This window comes from Schistocerca gregaria, chromosome 7 (genome assembly GCF_023897955.1).
Source record: "Schistocerca gregaria isolate iqSchGreg1 chromosome 7, iqSchGreg1.2, whole genome shotgun sequence".
NCBI lineage: Eukaryota > Metazoa > Arthropoda > Insecta > Orthoptera > Acrididae > Schistocerca > Schistocerca gregaria.
The window spans coordinates 45,781,680-45,806,161 of NC_064926.1; the positions used below are offsets into that span (position 1 = coordinate 45,781,680).

The 24,482-nt window shown below is 38.8% G+C and overlaps 1 protein-coding gene across 6 annotated transcripts in view; it reads right to left on the reverse strand.

Moving 5' to 3' along the window:
• LOC126281631 (uncharacterized) overlaps positions 1 to 11,505 on the reverse strand; it is a 70,822-nt gene extending 59,317 nt beyond the window's left edge. For 2 of the 6 annotated variants that reach the window (XM_049980757.1, XM_049980756.1), the window contains exons 1-3: positions 11,059 to 11,480; positions 10,531 to 10,651; positions 10,105 to 10,434 (exon numbers count right to left, since the gene is read on the reverse strand). In XM_049980757.1, the coding sequence (XP_049836714.1) occupies positions 10,105 to 10,434; positions 10,531 to 10,651; positions 11,059 to 11,262 (655 nt within the window). In that variant the 5' untranslated portion in view covers positions 11,263 to 11,480. Of the gene's footprint in view, positions 1 to 10,104; positions 10,435 to 10,530; positions 10,652 to 11,058 lie in introns of all 6 variants that reach the window. The other 4 variants (XM_049980759.1, XM_049980758.1, XM_049980755.1 and 1 more) reach the window with 4 other exon arrangements.
• Between the last annotated feature and the right edge of the window lie 12,977 nt (positions 11,506 to 24,482).

A 24,482-nucleotide genomic window follows, 5' to 3' on the forward strand; every position in this document is an offset into this window, starting at 1 on the left:
AGGCCTCTCCATTTAGCCTGACAAACAGATTCTATGTGCTGTCTGTGGCTGGCACTATCGCTCAGCCAGATGCCGTCGCCTGTCCTGCTTCAGAGGAAACCTCTCAGCCTGCAAGATCGGGGCAATCACAGAGGGTGGGATTATTGGTAGTTGGGAGCTCCAATGTCAGGTGTGTTATGGATCCCCTTAGGGAAATGGCTGTGACAGAGGGGGATGATAACCAATGTGCACTCTGTGTGCGTACCGGATGGAGTCATTCCAGACGTGCAGGGTGCAGCCAACTGCTGGTGGTGACTGATGTCGCTACCAGCGATGTTTATCACTTTGGATTATAAAAGATTCTCTCTAAATTCAAGCAACTAAAAGCAGTGGTACATGGTGCCAGTCTTGCTTGCATGGGGAAAGCAGAGTTCACCATCAGCAGCATGGCTGACAGGATCGATTGCAGACCTTTGGTACAGAGCCAAGCGGAGGGTCTGAATCACAGGCTCAGACAGTTCTGTAACTGTGAAGGCTGAATCTTTCTTGACTTGTGCCTGAGTGTGGTTGGTTTTCGTGTTCTGCTGAATAGGTCAAGAGTCCACTACACGTGGGAGGCAGCTATACGGGTAGCAGGGGCTGGACTGGATAATTTTTCAGGGTAGAGGGTCTCAAGGGAAAGGTTGGGGGGGGGGGGGGGGGGGCGAGGTGGAGTGGGAAGGGCTTCAGCTTCAAAGGGTGCAGGTTTAACATAGGAAGAACACAGATACAGGAACCATCGGAATAACAGTTGTAAATTGTTGTAGCTGTATTGGGGAAGTACCAGAGTTCCAAGCGCTAATAGAAAGCACTGATGCTCAAATCGTTGTGGCCACTGAAAGCTTGACTAAAGCCGGAGATAAGTTCAGTAGAAATTTTTGCTAAGAACCTAACGGAGTTCCGAAAGGTTATGCTAAACACAGTAGGCAATGGCGTGTTTGTTGCTGTTAGAAGTACTTTATCTTGTAGCAAAACTGAAGAGTTTCTATGAGCTAGTACAGGCAGGTCATTCTTGGCAACTGGAATAAAATAATAATTGGGCCCATTTACCAATCTCCCTAACTCAGATGATACAATGCCCCAAAGGCTCAAAGTAAACTCGAGTTTAATTTCAAATAGGTACCCAACTCTTAACATTACAATTGGTGGTGACTTTAATTTATCCTTTATATGTTTGTGAAAATACATGTTTAAACCCGGAGGTACATATAAAAAACATCATCCAAAATTGTGCTACTCAGTCTCTGAAAATTATTTCGAGCAGTTAGTTCATGAGCTCTTGCAAATAGTAAATGATTGTGAACACACACCTGACCTCTTAGCAACAAATAATCCTGGGCTAATAGAGAGCATCAAAACGGATACAAGGATTAGTGAACACAGGGTAGTCATTTCGAGACTAAATATTGTAACCGCCAAATCTTTCAAAAATAAACAAAAAAGTTGTTGTTGTTGTTGTTTTATCCAGTCATGAAACTGGTTTGATGCAGCTCTCCATACTACTCTATCCTGTGCAAACTTCATCTCCCAGTACCTACCGCAACCTACATACTTCTGAATCTGCTTAGTTTATTCATCTCTTAGCCTCCCTCTACGATTTTTACCCTCCACGCTGACCTCCAGTACCAAATTGGTGATCCCTTGATGCCTCAGAACATGTCCTACCAACTGATCCCTTCTTCTAGTCAAGTTGTGCCACAAACTTCTCTTCTCCCCAATCCTATTCAATACCTCCTCATTAGTTATGTGAGCTACCCATCTAATCTTCAGCATTATTCTGAAGCACCATATTTCGAAAGCTTCTATTCTCTTCTTGTCTACACTATTTATCGTCCATGTTTCACTTAAATACGTGACTACATTCCATACAAATACTTTCAGAAACGACTTCCTCACACTTAAATCAACACTCAACGTTAACAAATTTATCTTCTTCAGAAACACTTTCCTTGCCATTGCCAGTCAACATTTTATATCCTCTCTACTTTGACCACTGTCGGTTATTTTGCTCCCCAAATAGCAAAATTCCTTTACTACTTTAAGTGTCTCATTTCCTAATCTAATCCCCTCAGCATCACCCGACAATTCGACTATATTCCATTATCCTCATTTTGCTTTTGTTGATGTTCATCTTATACCTTCTTTTCAAGACACTGTCCATTCCGTTCAACTGCTCTTCCAAGTCCTTTGCTGTCTCTGACAGAATTACAATGTCATCGGCGAACCTCAAAGTTTTTATTTCTTCTCCATGGATTTTAATACCTACTCCGAACTTTTGTTTTGTTTCCTTTACAGCTTGTTCAATATACAGATTGAATAGCATCGGGGAGAGGCTACAACCCTGTCTCACTCACTTACCAACCACTGCTTCCCTTTGAGGTCCCTCGACTCTTGTAACTGCCATCTGCTTTCTGTACAAATTGTAAATATCCTTTCACTCCCTCTATTTTACCCTTGCCACCTGCAGAATTTGAAAGAGTGTATTCCAGTCAACATTGTCAAAAGCTTTCTCTAAGTCGACAAATGCTAGAAATGTAGGTTTGCCTTTCCTTAATATTTCTTCTAAGATAAGTCGAATGGTCAGTACTGCCTCACGTGTTCCAACATTTCTACGGAATCCAAACTGATCCTCCCCGAGGTCAGATTCTACCAGTTTTTCCATTTGTCTGTAAAAAATTTGCATTAGTATTTTGCAGCTGTGACTTATTAAACTGATAGTTCGGTAATTTTCACATCTGTCAACACCTGCTTTCTTTGGGATTGGAATTATTATATTCTTCTTGAAGTCTGAGGGAATTTCGTCTGTCTCACCAGATGGTAGAGTTTTGTCAGGACTGGCTCTCCCAAGGCTGTCAGTAGTTCTAATGGAATGTTGTCTACTCCCTGGGCCTTGTTTCGACTTAGGTCTTTCAGTGCTCTGTCAAACTCTTCACGCAGTATCATATATTCCATTTCATCTACCTCCTCTTCCATTTCTGTAATATTGTCCTCAAGAACATCACCCCTGTATAGACCCTCTATACCCTCCTTCCACCTTTCTGCTTTCCCTCCTTTGCTTGGAACTGGGTTTCCATCCGAGATCTTGATATTCACGAAAGTGGTTCTCTTTTCTCCAAAGGTCTCTTTAAATTTCCTGTAGGCAGTATCTATCCTACCCCTAGTGAGATAAGCCTCTACATCCTTACATTTGTCCTCTAGCCATCCCTGCTTGGTCATTTTGCACTTCCTGTCGATCTCATTTTGAGATGTTTGTATTCCTTTTTGCCTGCTTCACTTACTGCACTTTTGTATTTTTTTCCTTTCATCAATTAAATTCATTATCTCTTCTGTTACCCAAGGATTTCTACTAGCCCTCGTCTTTTTACCTAATTGATCCTCTGCTGCCTTCACTATTTCATTCCTTAAAGCTACTCATTCTTCTTCTACTGTATTTCTTTCCCATGTTAATTGTTCCCTTATGCTCTCCCTGAAACTCTATACAACCTCTGGTTTAGTCAGTTTATCCAGGTCCCATCTCCTTAAATTCCTAGCTTTTTGCAGTTTATTCGGTTTTAATCTACATTTCATAACCAATAGATTGTGATCAGAGTCCACATCTGCTCCTGGAAATGTCTTACAATTTAAAATCTGGTTCCTAAATCTCTGTCTTACCATTAGATGATCTGTCTGAAACCTTCTAGTACCTCTAGGGTTCCTCCATGTATACAACCTTCTTTCATGATTCTTGAACCAAGTGTTAGCTGTGGTTAAGTATGCTCTGTGCAAAATTCTACCAGGTGGCTTCGTCTTTCATTTCTTACCCCGAATCCATATTCACCTACTACGTTTCCTTCTCTCCCTTTTCATACTGACGAATTCCAGTCACCCATGACTATTAAATTTTCATCTCCCTTCACTACCTGAATAATTTATTTTATCTCATCATACATTTCATAAATTTCTTCATCATCTTGCAGAGCTAGTTGGCATATTAGGCGTGGGCTTCATGGATATCTTGGCAACAATAATGTGTTCACTATACTGATTGTAGTAGCTTACCTGCACTCTTATTTTTTTTATTCATTATTAAACCTACTCCAGCATTACCCCAATTTGATTTTGTATTTATAACCTTGTATTCACCTGACCAAAAGCCTTGTTCCTCCTGGCACCGAACTTCACTAATTCCCACTATATATAACTTTAACCTATCCATTTCCTTCTTTAAATTTTCTTACCTTCCTGCCCGATTAAGGGATCTGACATTTCATGCTCCGATCTGTAGAACACCAGTTTTCTTTCTCCTGATAATGGTGTCCTCTTGAGTAGTCCCCACCTGGAGATCCGAATGGGGGACTATTTTACCTCCAGAATATTTTACCCAAGAGGACGCCATCATCATTTAATCATACAGTAAAGCTGCATGCCCTCGGAAAAAATTACGGCTGTAGTTTCCCCTTGCTTTCAGTCGTTTACAGTACCACAACAGCAAGGCCATTTTGGTTAGTGTTACAGGACCAGATCAATCAATCATCCAGACTGTTGCCCCTGCAACTACTGAAAAGGCTGCTGCCCCTCTTCAGGAACCACACGTTTGTCTTGCCTCTCAACAGACACTCCTCCGTTGTGGTTGCACCTACAGTACAGCTATCTGTATCGTTGAGGCATGCAAGCCTCCCCACCAATGGCGAGGTCCATGGTTCATGGCGGGGGACAAAAAATGTACGTACTCAAAGAAAGTAAATTAAAAGGCACTTGTGTTCTTGAGAGACAATCTCCAGTCCTTCCAAATTAACAACGTGAGGACCAGATGTGGCTTGAATTCAAAGAAACAGTATCAACAGCAATGAGAGTTTTATACCAATTAAATTAACAAAGGAGGATTCTACCTGTCTGCTTTGAACCATGATGTGATCAAGATGGGAGACACACTTATTTCCAGCAAATAAAATATTGCGACCATGACATTATTAAATTCATTGTGCACATAATTTAAATTTCAGTTTCAAAACATTGAAGAAAGAGAATATATTGTATGGCCTCTTAAACTCAAGAATAGAAAACAATTTCGTCATATGTAAATGTTCCAGGCCAGTCAGCTGTTCACAAAACAATGTTTCTTGGGTTGATTTGGTGGAAGACACCAAACAGTGAGGTTATCGGATTAGGGAAGGTTGGGGAAGGAAGTTAGCCGTGCCCTTTCAAAGGGAACATCTCAGCATTTGCCAGAAGCAATTTAGTGAAATCACAGAAAACCCAAATCAGAATGGCTAGATGCGGGATTGAACCATCGTCTTCCCGAATTCAAGTCCAGTGTGCTAACCACTGCACCACCTCGCTCGGTAACACTGTTTCTTTTTTCGGGCGGCATGGCACACAACATGTTACACACTAAACATGTAAACATGTTCAATTATGTACAAGCAAATAGTTCACTAAACTGAAACACTGGATGTGCAACTAAAAGCTTGTGTAGTTTAATTTAATTATTGCCGGTGTGCATAATATGACGGCAGAGGTGATTAACTGAGGCACGGATGCGGAACATTGACTGTGTGCCTATTCCTGTTTCTCTTCTGTAATGATTTCGCTAGTCAGTGGCCTCTTGATCAGTGATTGGATGTAGTTCTAGGTAGCAGTCCATTTGTGAGACATCAAAACTAGATCGAGCTAGGAACAGCCAGCCTAAATTTTTAAAATATAGTATAAGAGCGAAAATATGCAATAACCGATGGAAAGGAGCCAAAGAGCAAATGCATATGCAACATGCAAATGCATATAATGAGGTCTCTGCCACTCTACTAGCTGTGCAAGCGTGGAGCATCACACTCTTGCATGGCAATTATCCTATCCACACTGCTGAAGGGTTGGAATGATGCTGGCGCACAAAAGACTCTCATAACCAGTGAGAGTAAAGGTAACAGAACGCTCACCACTCATCTCCTCAAAAAAAGGTGGCCTTATGATAAATGATGCCACCAACCCACATCACTGTAGATGAAGTGAGACTGGTTGATATATGTGCAGATTTTCTGTTGCCCTTATTCAGAAATCCTGCATATTGACATGTCCCTAGATATTGAAATGGGCTTTGTCTGTGCACAGAATGTTTCACTGCCATTCACTGTCTACTTAAATGCAAGCACGATATTCCAGAACTGTTTTACTTGTCGGCAGATCAGCAGGAAACAACTTCTGAAGGGATATTCCATATAAAGTAGGACACACTTACAATTTTTAAATGTTAAAAATTGGGTACTTTTTATACACTGATTGAAAAGGCTGGACTTTTTACTGTATGGAGCCGTTTATAAAAGGCCATATGTCTTTCATGTGATGGAAGTGTGAATTATTGGTGATTTTTGACCTTCACTTCAACAAACTGGAAGGTAAGAATTAGTATATCATTATTTATATTACAGTTACATACCCTAATGTATTGCATAGATAGTATAAAATCGAAGTACGTAAATTACAGGTTGGGATATATATAGTATAATACAACAACATGAACTTGCATGTAATTGCGTTTTCATATTAAGAGGAATGTTAAGAGCTAAATTCATCTTGTTCAATAAGTTACTTCTTTGTTTCAATGCATAACTAATACCATTATTAAAAATTTCCCAATTTCAATCAATATTATAAAAATGCAAAATTAAATGTATAACATGAGCCACATAATCTAAGTCACGGCTATATTTTTTTAAGATTAAAAGAATAGGATACTCTATCAGAAGTAGAAAGACAGAAAAGAAGGTAGGAAAATATGAAGCAGCACTTGGAAGAAGTTAGAAAAAGTAAACAGAAGCAGAAACAAAAGTTCCGGCAGTTGAGTCCACAAAAGCAATGATTGTTATTAGAAGAAAGAAGAGCTAAAACTAGGGAGAGATTTAGAAAACAAAGCACAATGTAAGATCAGCAACCCAGTAAAGCAGCTTTGTCATTGAATAAGTCACATAGCGCTCTACATAAAGCCGCAGTTCAAGCCGACCTTTTTTTTCCATCTTCACAATGACGTAAAGCCTTAGTTGTTCGTGAGCTGTTCAGTGTGGAAACTAATCAGACGGGAAGTCTGAAAGACCCAGTCTTAGCAGTAAGCCACAAAATAGAGGCCTTAGTTTTCAAACTAGAGGCTTGGTAACTGGTTCCTACTATCATGACGAAGTCAGTCAGTCAGTCAGTCACAGTCACCACGTACACAGGATACAATAGTGATCAGAGAAAATAATGAGAAAAGGACTGCTCATATTTATCACTTAGTCATGTCAATCATGGAAACATATGAGGTATTGAAAACGGAACATCCTGAAGTTCAAATTGGGAAATCTAAGTTTGCAGAAGTACAGCCACTACATGTTCATGTTCAAGTTCAATTAAGCAGCGAATTACCTCATAATGTATGTTTGTGCAAATATCATGAAAATTTCATAAATGCTATCAGAAACCTTCATAAGAAACATGATAATATCCCAGCTTACAGTAACACATTTTTATCAACCATCATATGCCAGACACCCAGTGAGCTTTGTTGGCGGAATGAAAGTGAGACAAATCAAAATAGTGGAGGTTTCAATGAAACCTATAAAACTCACAAGCTGGAAATTGTAACTTTATCATGGTATGTTTGGAAGATGGAAGAAAATGACAAAGTATTATAGTCAAAGAAGAAGGCTCTGCAGCAAAATACATAATCTCCATAATTTCTTCTTCATTGCTATACAAGTAACTCACTCTGCATCTTATTATGAGCAAAAAGAAATGGTTCTGAGAGAATATTATAAGGAGTTTGCATTGCTGCATATTGATTTTGCTGAAAACTACACTTCTGTTCATCTAGATGAATTGCGAAGTCCACAATCACAAGCACAAGTTAGTATTTTTACTGTGTCACTGTGGGATTCTGGTTCTCAAGCTGCTGCTGTTTCAGACAGTTTAACCCATTCCAAGGATACTGTGATAGCATCACTGGTCAACTATAACTGAAAATTTGAAGGTAATTTTAATTTGGTCAGATGGACCTGCCTCACAATTTCAAAACAAGTATATTACTGCTGCTGTACCTAAACTTCAAATGTTCCACAATTTGGAAATCAAACTGAACTTTTTTGCTACATCCCACAGTAAAGGAGCTGTACATGGAATTGGTGTAGTTGCGAAATGGCAAGTGTGGAATGTAGTAAAAAGTGAAAATTCTTAGCAGGTGATGCATTAGCTTTTGCACAGTCAGCTGCAAGCACCACAACTGAGGGTTTTTCATATGTCCACTGACAAAATTCAGGGTCTCAAAGTGAAACTTTATCTGGCTAAAATATTTTCTTCAGCATCGTCAATACCAAACATAAAAAGCATTCACTGCTTTCACTACAAGAAAGGAGTACTACAAACATATCTGTTGTCTCCAAAGAATTTCCTTGCTGCAGATCATCATACTAAAGAAACTACAGAAAGTGTGGAAGTTGGAGACTGGTACAAAGTAGAATATGATGGTAAATCTTATGCTGAAGAAGCACATGCATTTTTTGGAAATTCTTACCTAATCAGTGAAATGGAGCATGCTGGTCAATATTGGAAATGGGCTGCAAAATGTGATGAAATTTTGTTCACACAGGACAAAATTATAAGGAAAATTAATCCACCTGATGTCAATGCTAGATGATGTTTTCAGTTCTCTGACTTTTCACTGAGTTTGAATACAATATGGTACGTCTGAAACTAAATAATGCATCAACCCAACCGACCTAATCCCAAAAAACCTTCCCCATTCTCCACAACTGCACCTCCCCCCTTTCCAACCTCACCCTACTCAACTCACAATCTTTGGCCAATATATTTTCCCCTACTGCCTTCAATAAACAGCAAAACACATTTTTATTCAGTACCCTCTTTTGACAGCACTACTCATGTGTGACTGCAAGGTGGAAGAGTGCATCTTCCCCTTCATGTAAAGGACTTAATACCCCCAACATCTCTATTGTATTGGTACCTACCACAGTACTATAATTTTTAAAATCAAACACTGATCAAAAACTTAATGATCATACATACTTTTCCCTACAGTGTTATATGACGAAAACTTATCAAACTACAGCAGTCCCCTCCTCACTGTCCTCCTTGCTGTATTCCTCAGTCACACAAACTAAAAACCTTTTAGTTCCTTTCTGAAGTGCCAAATGGCAACTTCTGAACCCCTCCCATACTTCCTTTTCTCAAACTTTGATCATGGATTTCCACAATCACCCCCAACGCTGCCAACTTATCCATATATTCACAACACACTTCCCTACAAAACCAATACCAATCTAAAACACTAAAAGCACTCATTCCAGTCTCGTGTGTACAGAGATAAATAGAAGAATGAGGAAAGAATAATATACTAAATATCTTGGATGGTGAACCTAGATTTCTCGATCCAGATCTCTCTACATATGGAACACAAAACATTATCACTGACACCGCCACATATAACATTTCCTGGCCCATGAAGCAGGGACTTAGGTCAACTATGTATGTTCACGACTAACCTTACACCAAGCACATTCCACAATCAAGTCAATACCCTGCCTACACCAAGTCATCTCCTAATGCAACCAGCAACAAAAGACAATCTCCTCCGTCATATGCATTGCTAACCGAAAAACATAATTATATTTTGGAGTGTAAGAAACATAAGGCACCAACAACATATTACTCAAACATGAATGCATAACCCCAAAATGTAAAGTCAAAGTAACTCGCTACTGCTGTAGCACACACTATTGCAAACTCAAGTTCACACAATGAGTGAGCACTGACTCACTAACATACCTAACACAAACACTTTGAAATAGTTACGAGATACTACAACACACAATCTACAAACACGAGCTGACAAACACCACCACCTTGATATCACACACATAACACAAGGCACTTACTCCAGAGATCAAAGCAGATGTGTATGTGTGCGCAATGCAAACGGCGAGTGTGTGGGTGGGTGGGTGGGGTTCCATTAGGGGTACAAACAAGCACACTGTCTTCATGTTTTTAGTTAAAATTTCACTTATGACCTGTCAGCCAGGCTAATATTTATAAGATCACTGTGATGTTAGTCCGATTATTACTTACCAAGTACTATTTGGCCAGTAACCATTGCTCTGTCAGCATGAGCAAAATGGAGAGGCCCCACGGAAAAGTTATGACCTGTGTGGGTCATGTAAAATTTGACACTTATTTTGCCTGATGGCATCTTTGTCACTATCAAAGATGCTGGACACGTTTGGTCAATTTTGTTTGATGCTCTCAATCTTTTGCCAAAACCACTTTTCACGGCAGATCGCGAACGGTGGCAAATGTAGTATAAACGGGATTTCTCACTGTCAACCATCCTTTCACCAGTTCTCTTTGTAAAGAAAACTTTCGCATCACCTTCCATCTTCAATTTCCACTGCAGAAACTCTGAAAATAAAACTAATCTCAGTAACAACTTCAAAACACAGCAAGCATGTATTCATTTCGAAAGTGATAGTGCACAGACGTATTGTGCTTCCTTACGTTCCATTGAATCAAACTCCAGTTCTGTAGTTTCCATACTTATTCCATGCTCACATTCCAGGTGACCTCTTAGCTCCTCCCTCGTACGACATATGAAATCATCACACTCCGTGCACGACAGCTTCAAAACAACAAAGGAGGTTATACAATTATACAATTCAAAGGGGGGACCAATTCTGAGCACAAATGTGCACAGCATAACACAAAGTAACATTTACGAAATTAAAACACCTATATTACCGCCAACCAAGTAAATTAATTGGCCAACAATACAAAGAAAAATACAGAATTAGAAACAAGATGTACAGGGAGTTTATTAGTTCGAGTGCGCTATTCAGGGAAGAAATTTTTTTTTTTTAAAAAAAGGAGCTAGAATGGTAACACAGTAGCTCACTTCCACCACAACTCACCATGCCCTTTCACCTGACACAAATCTTGCAAAACACATGGAAGTATTGCTTTCCAAGAAAATTAACATTTTACACCAAAACTTCAACATTTCTCTGTAAAATGATATATTTTACGTACTTTTTGTGGAGCGGGTCTGTGAGTTTTCTTGTGACGCTCGAGAGCAGCGATAGTCGAAAACTTTTTATCACACAAGTCGCATGTTTCTTTATCCTTATCTAAATTTACGTCCATGTCGTGAAATACTCTCAAATGTCTGTATAAATCCTTCCTGAACGTAAAACTAATACCACATATTTCGCATAATGCCTTATACGAATCCATATTTCCATAAAAATATGCAATGAAACACGGAAGTACAATATTGCCTATGCGGAACTTGTTACGGATCTCGGGAATTCTTCCTTAAAAAGATACACTTAGCAGGCTACTGCGATGATCGAAACAACAACAAATTTGCCGCTCAAGGCAGAGATAGTAAACAGAACAACAATAAATGTGTCAAGAGACCGACTTCAGACGAACGCCAATTGCCTCGTACTCAAAGTATCCATCGCAAGCAAAGACAAACTTTGTTCGGTTGCAAGCAATATCGCTGCAATCGGTTGCTCGCCTAGACCATAGACAAGTCGACCATAAACGATCCAGTGTCCAAGCAAAACCTACCAACAGGACATTTCAGCAGATAAATAGCTTCCCAGAAATTACCACATCTTTCTTTTTATTCTGTCTTATAGCATATACTATTTAGCCACCATGATTTCAAAAGTGACAATTATAACAAGATAACATTTAACATCAGCCAGACAGACTTTGTTGAACACATATTTGTAAATGCGTCTTCGGATTACACCTGTGACGCATTTTCAATTAGTGTAGAAGTTATAATCAACAGAAAACTCCTTGTTTATATGAAAACAGGAAATTCATTTATTTAGGTAAGATCGATACCGGCGGTCCTTTTAGGATTCTAAATTTTCTTGAGCTATAAACGTGGCTGTGGCATTATATGCACTTCTAATTGTATCTCCATAAGTGGAATAGAACAGGTTGGTTGGCAGTGAACAACTCTCGAAATCTCCTTGAAAAATTTGACTCTGCCTTTCTCATTGCGCTTGCACTGAAATAGTGTGTGATCTATATCGCTAATCGTAACGTCACCACATTGACAGTAGGATAGGAAGCACTCACTGGGACGCATTCTCACTATGGACGATATTATTTTTCTTGAGACTTTTACTTTATAAGCCATGACTCTTGGTATGAATGACAGTAAACCTGTATAGGTTTTACGTCCTTTTTTTTTAATCAGAAGAATCACCTGTCGTTTTACTTGTAGGACGCAGTCTATATATAGCAGCTTTTGTCCTTAGGAATTCCATTGATAATCACTCTTGTCGCTAGACGATCTGCTTTGCTATTATCCAAAATGAGGCAGGAGATTTAATCAAAACGAATTCAGTAGTGCGATTAGTCTGTTTTATTTGATCATACTGATTTACTAGGTCAAGACTGTATCAACAAGTTCCTTTGTTCTAATTCCGTTAGCTAACAGGTCTCAGAACACTTTATGAGTCCATGATTGTTACTGCTTTGGGGAGTTTGAAAGATCTTGTGTACTGTACTACAGAATGGTGAATTTTTCGGTCAGAAATATGAAAACGTCACCTGCCACTTGAAACTTCCTTTCTTCCGCACTTTGTGCGCAGAAGAAAGCGCATACCATATGAGGGTCGATAATCATTTTTGGCCTTCTGTATAGATTTGAAATTATGATGCCCCACTTATCTGCCAGGTGCATTGTAGGTGAAAACTGTCCATATCCGCTCTGTTGCTGGAACAATCAATATATACTACAACAATAAACTAAGAAGAGCTGTGATGGTCACATAGGTGCTTCAGAAGGATCTCAGTTTTATGAAAACTATTCCCAGTGTTTGTACCATTAATAGAGAAGAAACTGTGTTCTCCTCAGACTTCTATTATTCCTGATATGAGACAGTGTTTCACACTTTGTGATCAGTCGATGCGAAGTCTCTGCCAGTCTTTGTAAACAGCACTGTCTTGACAAGATGTAAAGGCATTTCTGTTGCTTCCAAAAGAAGGGCATGAGTGGAGGAGGAAAATTTATCTCTAAGCCAAATGCATAGACATATGTACCGTAGTTTGTCCAGCAGTGCTAGCTACTTCTTGGCAGCATTATTATTGACAGTGCATCTATAATCTATATGGGAACATTTCAACATGTGGGAACAAAATATTGTGGTGAGTTCCTCACTATTCTCTCGTCACCAGTCTGATGAGGTTCATTGGTATTCCACAGGTACTGTCAACAGTTGATCATGCAGTCCCCAACTTGTTCTTGAATCAAAGAGAACACCAAGAAACCTAGCATTGTATCTTATTTGTATTTTATGAGCAGGGAGTTGGACCCCGGCAAAAAAAAATGGCACAGTTCTTGTTTTGTAAATAAACCTGCCTTTTCCTGGTGCTCCTTAATTTATTTATCCCATACGCATTTCGCCTTATCTTGTTCTAAGGCATCATCACTGGGACAATGTGGTCTGGACATCGCACTGCCACTTTTATTACTGCCATATAAGCACAACTTTGCGTTTTGACCTTCTTCACACTGTTTTTCACTCAGAAAAGAGTGGCAAAAGAACATAGTACACCACAGGAAAGAATGAGAAACAAGGTGAACAGTGTGAAGAAGGTCAAAACACAAATTTGTGCTTATATAACAGTAATGAAGTGGTAGTGCGACCTCCAGACCAGATGTGAGGAAAAACAGATCAGCAAATCATCTTGCTGATGATGCTTTAGAACAAGATAAATCATAACGCGTATGGCACAAATAAATTAAGTAGCAGCTGGAAAGGTAGTTTTATTTACAAAACAAGTATTTGCTACCTGTGAAAGATGGCCACGTAAACAAACTTATTGGTACAGTTCGTTTCATGAAAGGAACAATTACTGACTTTTCTGGAGAAATATGCACCCCCAGGTATGTAATGTTTGATACAGAATGTCCATCACTTTTGACAGCTCACACACTGCCTGAGCCACCCTGTTGGACCGAGCGAGGTGGCGCAGTGGTTAGCACACTGGACTCGCATTCGGGAGGACGACGGTTCAAGCCTGTCTCAGGCCATCCTGATTTAGGTTTACCGTGATTTCCCTATATCGTTTCAGGCAAATGCCAGGATGGTTCCTTTGAAAGGGCACGGCCGATTTCCTTCCAAATACTTCCCTCACCCGAGAGTGCACTCCATCTCTAATGACCTCGTTGTCGACAGGACGTTAAACACTAACCACCACCACCACCACCACCACCACCACCCTGTTGGTCGATACACATTCACAAATATCGTCTGCATATTGCAGGATTTTCGCAGGAGAAAGGGTAATTCTCTCCTCCTCAGTGGTGTACAATACAAAGAGTACTGGGCTGATGGTTGTCCCGTGTGAGACACAAGCTATTATAAGATATTGTCCATTTAATTTATTTCAGAGGTGAATCCATATGCATCTTTCGGCGAGACAAAAGTTTGCAGAATGAAATTTTCACTCTGCAGTCGAGTGCGCACTGATATGAAACTTTCTGGCAGACTGAAACTGTGTGCTGGACCAAGACCTGCACTCAGGACCTTCGCCTTTCACAGGCAAGTGCTATACTGACTGAACTACCCAATTACAATTTATGACCCTTCCTCACAGTTTTACCCCGACAGTACCTTGTCTCCTACCTTCTAACTTTGCAGAAGTTCTCATGCGAAATCTGCCAGACTAGCAGTAGAGGAAGAAAGGATATTGCAGAGACAAGGCTTAGCCACAGTCTGTGGGATGTTTCCAGAATGAAATTTTCACTCTGCAACAAAGTGTCCATTCATATGAATGGAAGTCTTTGGAGCTTCTTCAATAACTGAAATTAGTGGTTAATAGGCAACTTTTGGACCTAACAGACTGTTAAAAGATTGAAGCTTCTCTTGACTTAAACAGTGTACTTGAGCCAGTCAGCTTCCTGTGTGTGCCAGCTGTTGTTTGGATGTATAATATTAAATGGATTTCGTTAACGTGCCTCTTCAGTGCTTAATATCAATGATCTATCTTCAAAACAGACTTTTATCGTTGTATTGAATAAGTTGAATCAAACTTCACATCCTTACCTAAAATGCTAAGTTTTTACTTAGCTGTTTATCTCGTTTGTGCTCTCGTTATTTTCTGTAATGCTTGATGCACTTCACAAATACAACTCTCTTATGAAGAAAGATTAACTAATGAAAGGATTGTGATATGCAGGTGCCTTCCAAAGATTTTTGAATGAAATGCAGTTTCTGAACATCTAAATAATAGTACTCAGCAGTATTTCATCTCTGAACTATTAACATAATATGTATCACCTTAACAGTTCTAGAAAAACAGACCAGCTCCATTTTCAACATCTCTTCCATCAAGAGTATCTAATTACAACCATGTTTCTGTCAAAACAGTACACAGTGAAGAACAACAGGGACATAAAATGTAAGCCAACGAGTTTACATCTTTGAAAATAACAACTGCCGAGATATCTCTTGAAACAATCAATAAAAATAATTTATAGACTGTTAAATAAAATGCTTCAATGTTCATTCAAATATGTAGAACGTGAACATGTAAATGTGGAATAACTAATTTTTATGAAAATGTATTTATATGAATTCATTGTTACCACAGTTTAACATAAAAGTTGTGACACTTCACTACGATTTTGTTGCCTACTGAGCCAGAAGCCCGCCAAGCGTCCAGTAAGTTAAACTGTTGAGATCGGCGCAATCGTGAAACCGAAAGCGGATAGTAGTTGTTTATTTAGGTTTGTACAATGGCTTTTACAAATGGGAATGTAGGGTAGTGCAATAGATTGCAGTAACAACAAGAAGAAGATGATGATACCACATTTGTCTTTTTTTAGGTTTCCTAAGAACCTTGAGAGGTATATACCGGCATGTTACTAAACTGTATCGTCAGGATTCACTTGCAAACTGCATGCATATTGGTGATTACTGTTTTGTATTAGGAGCAGAAAATGGCTAGTGAATGGCAGCCGAGAAAATCTTACAAAAAAAAGACCATGTTTACCTTTACAATAATGTTAAATTTTGTCGCTACACATCGAACAATACCAGTTCATAAATGAAGACAATAGTATACTCATGTGGAATGTAGTTAACCACATTGATTGGAATTCCAAATAAGTCACCTGAACTGACGATGAAGAGGAAACTGGCACAAATCCATCTAAAGCTGTAAAACACTCCTATGGCACACAAGCAGCCAGTTCAGTTCTCCATATATCAGTGCCAGATTCACCTGAATTGTCAACACCGACCTGCTATGACGAAGTGGTAAAATTAAGCGCAGTTATTCGTGTCTAGAAAAAGCGTGTGGAGTATCAGAAACTGCATATCACTAGACTTCGTGCAAAACAGTTACGGGGGGACAAGGAAAATGCCTATCATTTTAAGTACAGACAGCAACAAAAACTGTATCAGAAGGATCAAGAGAAGAAGGCCAAACAAATTTTGAACCCTATAGAATCTTGATATTTAGAAAAAGACGCCCTTGATTTGCTGTTAAGACAGACTAACATGCCATCTGCAAGGTGGAAAGAAGAAAATAAGCTGTTTGGTCTAAATTTATTATATTACAGCACCAGGCATACAGGTTCGTCAGAATGTTTTATGTTTCCTCCAGTGCATTCATTACAGAGGTATGTGGAAGGCATACAAATAAAACGTGGGATAAGTGACAATATGTTCCACCTTTTGAAGCAGAAGCTACAGAGCATTCCTCCAATACTGATAAAATAGTACATATGACATTGGATAAAAAGCCTCTAATGGCAAATTTACCATGTGACAGCTCTTCTGTCACTGTTATTGGCTTTGAGGTCTTGGTGTTTACACACACATTGTATTTCTCCCACTATTTGGCCATTGCTTGTCCCTCTTAGAACAATAAACAGATGAAGGTCGTACTTGTGGTAACAGGCGACAGTGCCTAGAACACAGTAGGCCTACAGAATGACAAATGGGGCGTTGATCGCTTTTGCATGTAGAGGTACATGTGTGTGCTGCTTATGTGTGAATTTGTTTATATTCCATTGATATTAACGTAACAAGCTACAGTTCTATCCAACGTCACAAGTATCTCTTCACGAATGTGTTGTAACTTGTCACTGGATTCATGATTTTTATCCCTACTTGCTAGTATTTTAGAATCATTTTTAGAAACATCTGTGTCTTCTGATATTACGCAAACTATTGGAGGCAAAATAATAAATTAAATATTTTGTAAATCACATACGAAAGGGATGCAAAACAAACGTCGTGCTTACGACGCAGCTGAAGTTCTCCTTTCTCACGGCTTGGAGAGCTCCAGCTGTTAAACGATAACAGCTTTTACAGTAGTGAGTGTCTTAACTGTTATGTTAGACTGTGTTGTTACATAACTGAAAATATTGATACTCTCTGATATCATAGGATCCTTATTGTATAATTCGCCTGACTGCATTACAGTTTGTAAAGTACTCTATCATCATTTCCAGAGGGAGAAGATTCGGGTCAAGAGAATCACGTTTGACCACCCACTCTACTATGTGGTGAGAGTGTGCAGAGCAAAATTGTGAGATCGCCGATAGACAGCTGTCTGTCTGGGTTATGTACCTTGGTAGGAGAGCCATCGTTTAGAAGTACTTAAGTGAGATTTTCGAGACTTGTAGGCAAATCTGTGATACACGTCATCTACTTCACAAGTCCACACCTGCTGGTGCTTGTTGAAGCCTGAACAAAGAATAAACGGCATTCGAAGGTGGCCAATAATCTGATCAGAGAAAGATTCTGTATTTTACACTTAGGAAGTTTGTAAATGGTGACAATGTTAAATGTGCCTTTGGGATAGTAAATTACATTGGCCACTACTTGGCAGTCCCTCGTCCTAAGACTGATATCAATTTTTTAAAACAGAATTGTATCCCTTATTAAAATGGCGGCACCTCGTCTTGCATCAAGTCTGGCATTTCTAGGCCTTGCATGGCCTTTGAACTGTATCTGATGACATGTCGTAAACCAAGTTCTGCAAATACAAGCTACTGATATGTGGTTACTGATAAGTTTCCTATAAAGACTTTTTCTTTTTTTCCTTATCGACCACTGAGGCCTTTAAAAGCAATTGCAAGATTTGCAGAAGTCTTCAACAGCATTGCTGATAAACTGGGCTACAGTGGTCAGTTGCAGCGTCGTTTCTGTTGCAGTGTAAACACTTTCGTGCTCCGTTACATGAAACAGCAAACTCTCATGGGCTCCCGTGCATTTGACGCAAAGAACACTGCTACGAGTTAGCGTACTTAAACGGAAATATCTAAGGCCATTACAGCATTCTGAAACTTACTGAGCGTACTGTGTAGGCAGACAGCATCTACTACACAAATGTAAATATTGGGGGTGTTGCTGACATGGTACTTAGAGTCCTTGTATCCACATGCAGTAGTGAATGTTTGAGAACTGTGTACTTTAGTTGTGTTCATTCAGTAATCAGTTATAGTATTATTTTCTGGGGAAACAGTGCTCAGAATTTAAAAACAGTATTTAAAATGCAAAAGAGAGCATTAAGAATTATAGCAAAAAGCAGTAAGTGGGCCCATTGCAGAGAACTTTTCAAAATGTTAGAAATTCGAACTATTCCTTGTGAATTTATATTCCAAACCACAGTGTACATCAAGAAAAATATAGAAAATTATAGCACAAATAGCAGTTTTCATAACTATAGTACAAGAACAAGTCACTGTCTTCACCTAGACAGGAATAATAAACATAAGACTCAAAATTGCCTCGTGTATGAAGGAGTAAAATTGTATAATAAACTGCCGCAGAAAATAAAAGAAGCAGAAAACGTGTAATACTTTAGGAAAAATCTTAAATTGTTTTTGCAGGGACACTGCTTTTGCACTATAAGTGAATTCCTTAGTACAAAATGATTGTAAATAGCTTTTGTTTCAGAGTATCTTAATAATGAGCAAAAATGATTGTAAATAACTTCTATGTCACAATGTTTAACTACATGTAATGACAAACTGCATAAATATATGAATGTACGCAACTGGCAATATCCATACATTTTAGAATGTCAATGGATGGACAAATAAATAAATAAAATAAAATAAATAAAAAATGTTGTGACACATTTAGATGTGGGGAGGACTTTCACCTCTCGATCTTCGAGTACACTTTTTATAGTGACCCTTCTCACTTCAGTTACTAAACATTCAGACTTTATTTCTGCAAGGGCATCTACATTTGATAATGGGAGGCAGTAGCCGCACGACATTTCATTTCATTTTACAGTGTGGCATCATCTCGAATAATGCCCAGCCTCTTCGTGTGAAAATTAGGAGTTTAAGCCACCAAGATGCTCTGCCTAAAGGATGTAGCAGTCTTTGCATTCCGTAAATCAGTCATAGGACTGCATGGCGCGCTCTTGTTTAAATCGCCGCTGCCTGATGCGCAATACGCCTCAGAGAATTACGCGATCTCATTGTAGAAACAAGTAGCCCACTGACCAACAATTAGAGTATATATTAAAACAAAAAGTGTGTTTTCATTCAAATATATTTACAGAAGCACTACAGTAAAAACTTTTCACTATGTGATATTTTTTACAGTAGGAACTACGCTAGCTCAAAAGTGACGACCTCTCAGAAATACCTCTCATCCGATTTTAAGGAAACTACTCAATATAAAAAACTGAAACCTTAAACATCTTATAGCCCAATATATTAGCTTCATAATGAACTGACAGTATTTTCGTAATTCGTTACGTTTCAGTTTAGAAATAAAATAAGACGCCGCATGTGTTTACAGTGAATTTTTCATGTTGCTACTAGTTTACTTTTTGTTTACTTTAGGTCGTACATTATTGGCTTTGAAAGGTAACTAACACATCAAAGTTTTCTTTAAAGTTTACCGTACAGTCATATCTATTTTCATTCCCGAGTTATTGGTTTGTGTGTGTGGCAGACTGGTAGGGTGCGATACATCCAGTTCTGCACATTGTACAGGATTGAAATAATTCTTAAATGGGTCATTCCATGTCAGTTCAACCAATTTGAGAAAATGTTCCAGCTGACAGTCTCAGATTTGGCTGAAATTTAGCACACCCATGCTACCAAATGTGGAACACTCATGTACAAAATTTTAAGTTCCCCTGCCAATTAGTTCCAGAATTATGGCTTGCAACCCGCATTTGGAAATCTATCTGCAGACCCAACTTCAGGTCTTAATAACTTTGGAACTATTCTGCATAGTCCAGTGAAATTTGTACAACCCAGTAACGTTCACTTAGAGAACACACTCTATGAATCAAAACACCAACAACATATTTCTGAGGGAAAATAAACAATTCCAAAATGTGATTAAAAAATGTAATACATTAAAAGGTACATGTTGCAGGTGCCCTCTATGCCAAATATAATTCACTCAAAAAGGGTGTACATTTTTTTGTAGTAAGCTTAACGTGGCCTAAACACACACAGAACTCATCTTGCCCCTATCAGTCACACAAACAGAGTTACATGTACACGAAAATACAAAAATTTTAAGAATTACCTGAAAAACATGGATTTTCTAAGTGTGGTAGCACAAAAGGGACAAGTAATATCCACGCCAAATTTCAAACACTGCATAAGCAAAACATAATATAATATGTGGCAAAATTTCAACTTGTTATTGCAAGGCATTTGTGTACAATAAAAGTTGGCAGAGATGTATTTGGTTACGTTTCTTTTAACACGATTTAGCAAGTAATAGTGATGATGCAGACAGCTTGTTTCAGATAAAGCTGCAGTAATTGTTTGGAACCATTAGGCAACAGAAAGTTAAACAATGGTGGTTTTCAGGGACAGAATGAGTCATTTTTAGGCAGGAACAACAAAGGAAACAAGCAACAATTACAGGTTACTCATGTTTTAATTCTAGTTTAGACTGGTCAGTACTATTGTGGAAAGTCAGGATGGAGGCAGAAGAGTGTATTAGTGGTGCTTTTGGTCAAACAAGTTTCAGTATTGGTAGAGCACAAGCATCTAAATGTCATAAAACAACAAATGGAACAAAATGTGGCATTCGCTTTGTACTGTATGATCTGGATGAATCAGACCAAGATTTGTTGCTATGGAGATCCAGGATACACCCTGTGGGCACAAGAAGTACAGTTCCAGGAAACTTTAGTGTTTGTCATCATCATATGAAAGTGTTTCTGGATAAGTATTCTTTCCTACAAAGAAGTTGTTTTGATCCATTTCGGATTCATAAGAAGACAGTGAAGTGTAGCCTCAGAGAAATTGATATAAAATCAGTATTGAAAGTGAATCAGTGCATGGCACTTAACATGAAACCAGGACAAAATTTATGTACCAGGTGTGTTACTCTGCTAAAAAATGAAGAATATTCTGATAATTTAAATGACAGTGGCGAAGAGTATCAGCCACCTACAACCACAGCGGATGAGCAATTAAATACTTCAGTGACTGCTCTTGGTTTGTCTCCCATGAAGACACACAAAGGTGGGAAAAGAGAGTGGCCCAGCTATGGTAGAAGAAAACTACAAGAAGCTCAAATGGAATTAAAACAAACACAAAATAGCTGAAACACTAATGATGGAAGAGGAAGAACTATCTACTCCAAAGGAACAGAAATCATGCCAGAAATGCTCTGATTTGGATAAAATTGTGCATGATTTGAAAGAAAAATGTGCCATATCCACACACCAGAAAAAAGTAGCTATTCTTACCCTTGCACCTTCCAGCTGGTCTATTGACTACACTGCAAAGGAATTCAATGTTTCTACATATACGGTAAAGCAAGCTAGGAAAATAAAAGCAACCCAAGGAGTGCTTCCACAACCTCAGCAGGCTCAGGATAAGCAATTGAGTTCAGACATAAGGGTGCTAGTGTCAGAGTTTTATGAAAATAATGACTACAGCCAAATAATGCCTGAAAAAAAAGACAAAAAGACTATGTAACGGTGAAAATGGGAATTGTACATGTATAGATGCAAAAAAGACTGTTGCTATGCAACATATCAGAACTATATGTAGAATTCAAGGAAAAGTATCCCAATACCAAAGTAGGTTTATCATCACTTTTCAATCTTCGGCCAAAATGGGTTGTGCCTGTAAGTGCAAGGGGCACACACAATATTTGTGTATGTGAGACCCATCAAATTCTAAACTGATGTTTGCTGCTATAAAGGATTCTGGTCTGGATTACAAAGGTGCAATGAAGCTGCTAGTGTGTGACATCCTACCAGTGCATGATACACAGGTGTGGAAAGTGTCCTGGTAAGACAAATCTTGCAGAACACATGAATAACAAACTGTATGGTGAACTCCTTATGGATGACGATGAACTTGTTTCTTATAAACAATGGACGTACATGGATCGCACAAGTCTTGAAACAAAGCAAAGTACAGGGGAAGATTTTGTTGAAATGTGTTGTCAAAAAATGGACAAACTGAACACACACAGCTTCACAGCAACAGCACAATCGGCTTATCTCCAGTTTTGTAAGGATAATTTGAAACAAGATGAAATTATAGTAATACTAGACGTTTCTGAAAATTATGCATTTATAGTTCAAGATGCCATCCAAGTCAAGCAACTCTCCAGCCACTTGTGATTTACTATAGAAGTGAATCAGGTGATGTGTCTGTCATGAACCTGTTTGTTTTTAGTGACTGTTTAATTCATGATGCCACTGCAGTTCATGCCCACATTCGCACTGTCATGGCATATGTGAAAAACAAGCTGCTTCACATACATTTTGCGAAATACTTCAGTGATGGGGCAGCTAGTCAGTACAAAAACTGTAAAAATCTCAAAAATTTATGCATGCATTAGCATGATTTTCAGATTCACACAGAATGGAATTTTTTCACAATAAGTCATAATAAAAATGTATGTGATGGTATTGGTGCTACCAATTAAGTGCATGGCGTCACAAGCTGTTCGGCAGCACCCTACAGAAGGTCACATTCTAACACGTCTTTAATTATTTACCTGGGTACAGATATATATTCTATGTTTCGAAAGATGAGGTGAAATCAGTTTAAGAGTTGCTAAAAAGCAGACCAGAACACATTAAAACTGTTGCAGGCAGAAGGAGTCATCATCACTTCTCTCCAACAGACTCTGACAACGTGCGGATGAGCAGACTGTCTGGTTATAACTATAGGTTCATGCACAACATGTGTCTTCACAGTGTGTCTGATTCAGGATTCAGAAGCAAAAGCAGCAACATACAATGAGGTTGCTATGTTATTGCTGTTTATGATGACAAATGGTACTTAGGATGTGTTGTAGAGTGCTCTGAAGCATAAGGTGATATATTTGTGAACTTCATGGTACCAGCAGGACCAGCAAGATCATTTCATTGGCCACGTTTGGCAGACAGGTGTTGGATTCCTTTTGAACATATTCTTATGACAGTTCCAGTTCCTACCACAGTGTCAGGAAGACAGTACAATTTGCCACTCAGTCTGCAGAGTACAGTAGCTAAAGTGTGGTAGAACTTTTGTTCGAAGCACAATCGACTGGTTTTTAGCAGTTAAGGTGCAGTAAACATTAATGATAGGATGTGTTAATCTGTCTATATGTTGTTGCTTAGTGATTTAACAGTTATGGGAGAGGATAAGAAGAGGCAGAAAAGTTTACAATAATGTTTTACAAAATTGTGTTGTGGAACAATGGCCACATCACCAAATACATCTGTCAACTTCCAAAGTACACAAATGTCTTGCAATAACATGCTGAAATTTTGAGATATATATCATTATGGTCTACTTATGCAGTGTATGAAATTTGGCTTGGATACCACTTGTCCCTTTTGTGCTACCACACTTCAAAAATCCATGTTTTTCAGGTAATTTTTTTAATTTTTTTTTATTTTCGTGTGCATGTAACTCAGCTTTTGTGACTGATATGGGCATGATGAGTTCTGTGTGTGTTTAGGCCACATTAAGCTTACCATAAAAAATGTATACCCTTTTTGAGCAAATTATATTTGACATAGCGGGCACCTACAAATGTACCTTTTAACATATTAAATTTTTTCAATCTCATTTTGGAATTTTTTATTTTCCCTCAGAAATATGATGTTGGTGTTTTGATTCATGGAGTGTGTTCTCTAAATGGATGTTACTGGGTTGTAACAATTTCCTGGATTGTGTGGAATAGTTTCAAAGTTATTAAGACCTGAAGTTGGGTCTGAAGATTGATTGCCAGATGTGGGTTGCAATTAACGGGTCACGCCACCTTCTTGCGTGCCTCAGCGATACAGATAGCTGTACCGTAGGTACAACCACAATGGAGGGGTATGTGTTGAGAGGCCAGACAAACATGTGGTTCCTGAAGAGGGGCAGCAGCCTTTTCAGTAGTTCCAAGGGCAACAGTCTGGATGATTGACTTATCTGGCCTTGCAACACTAACCAAAACGACCTTGCTGTGCTGGTGCTG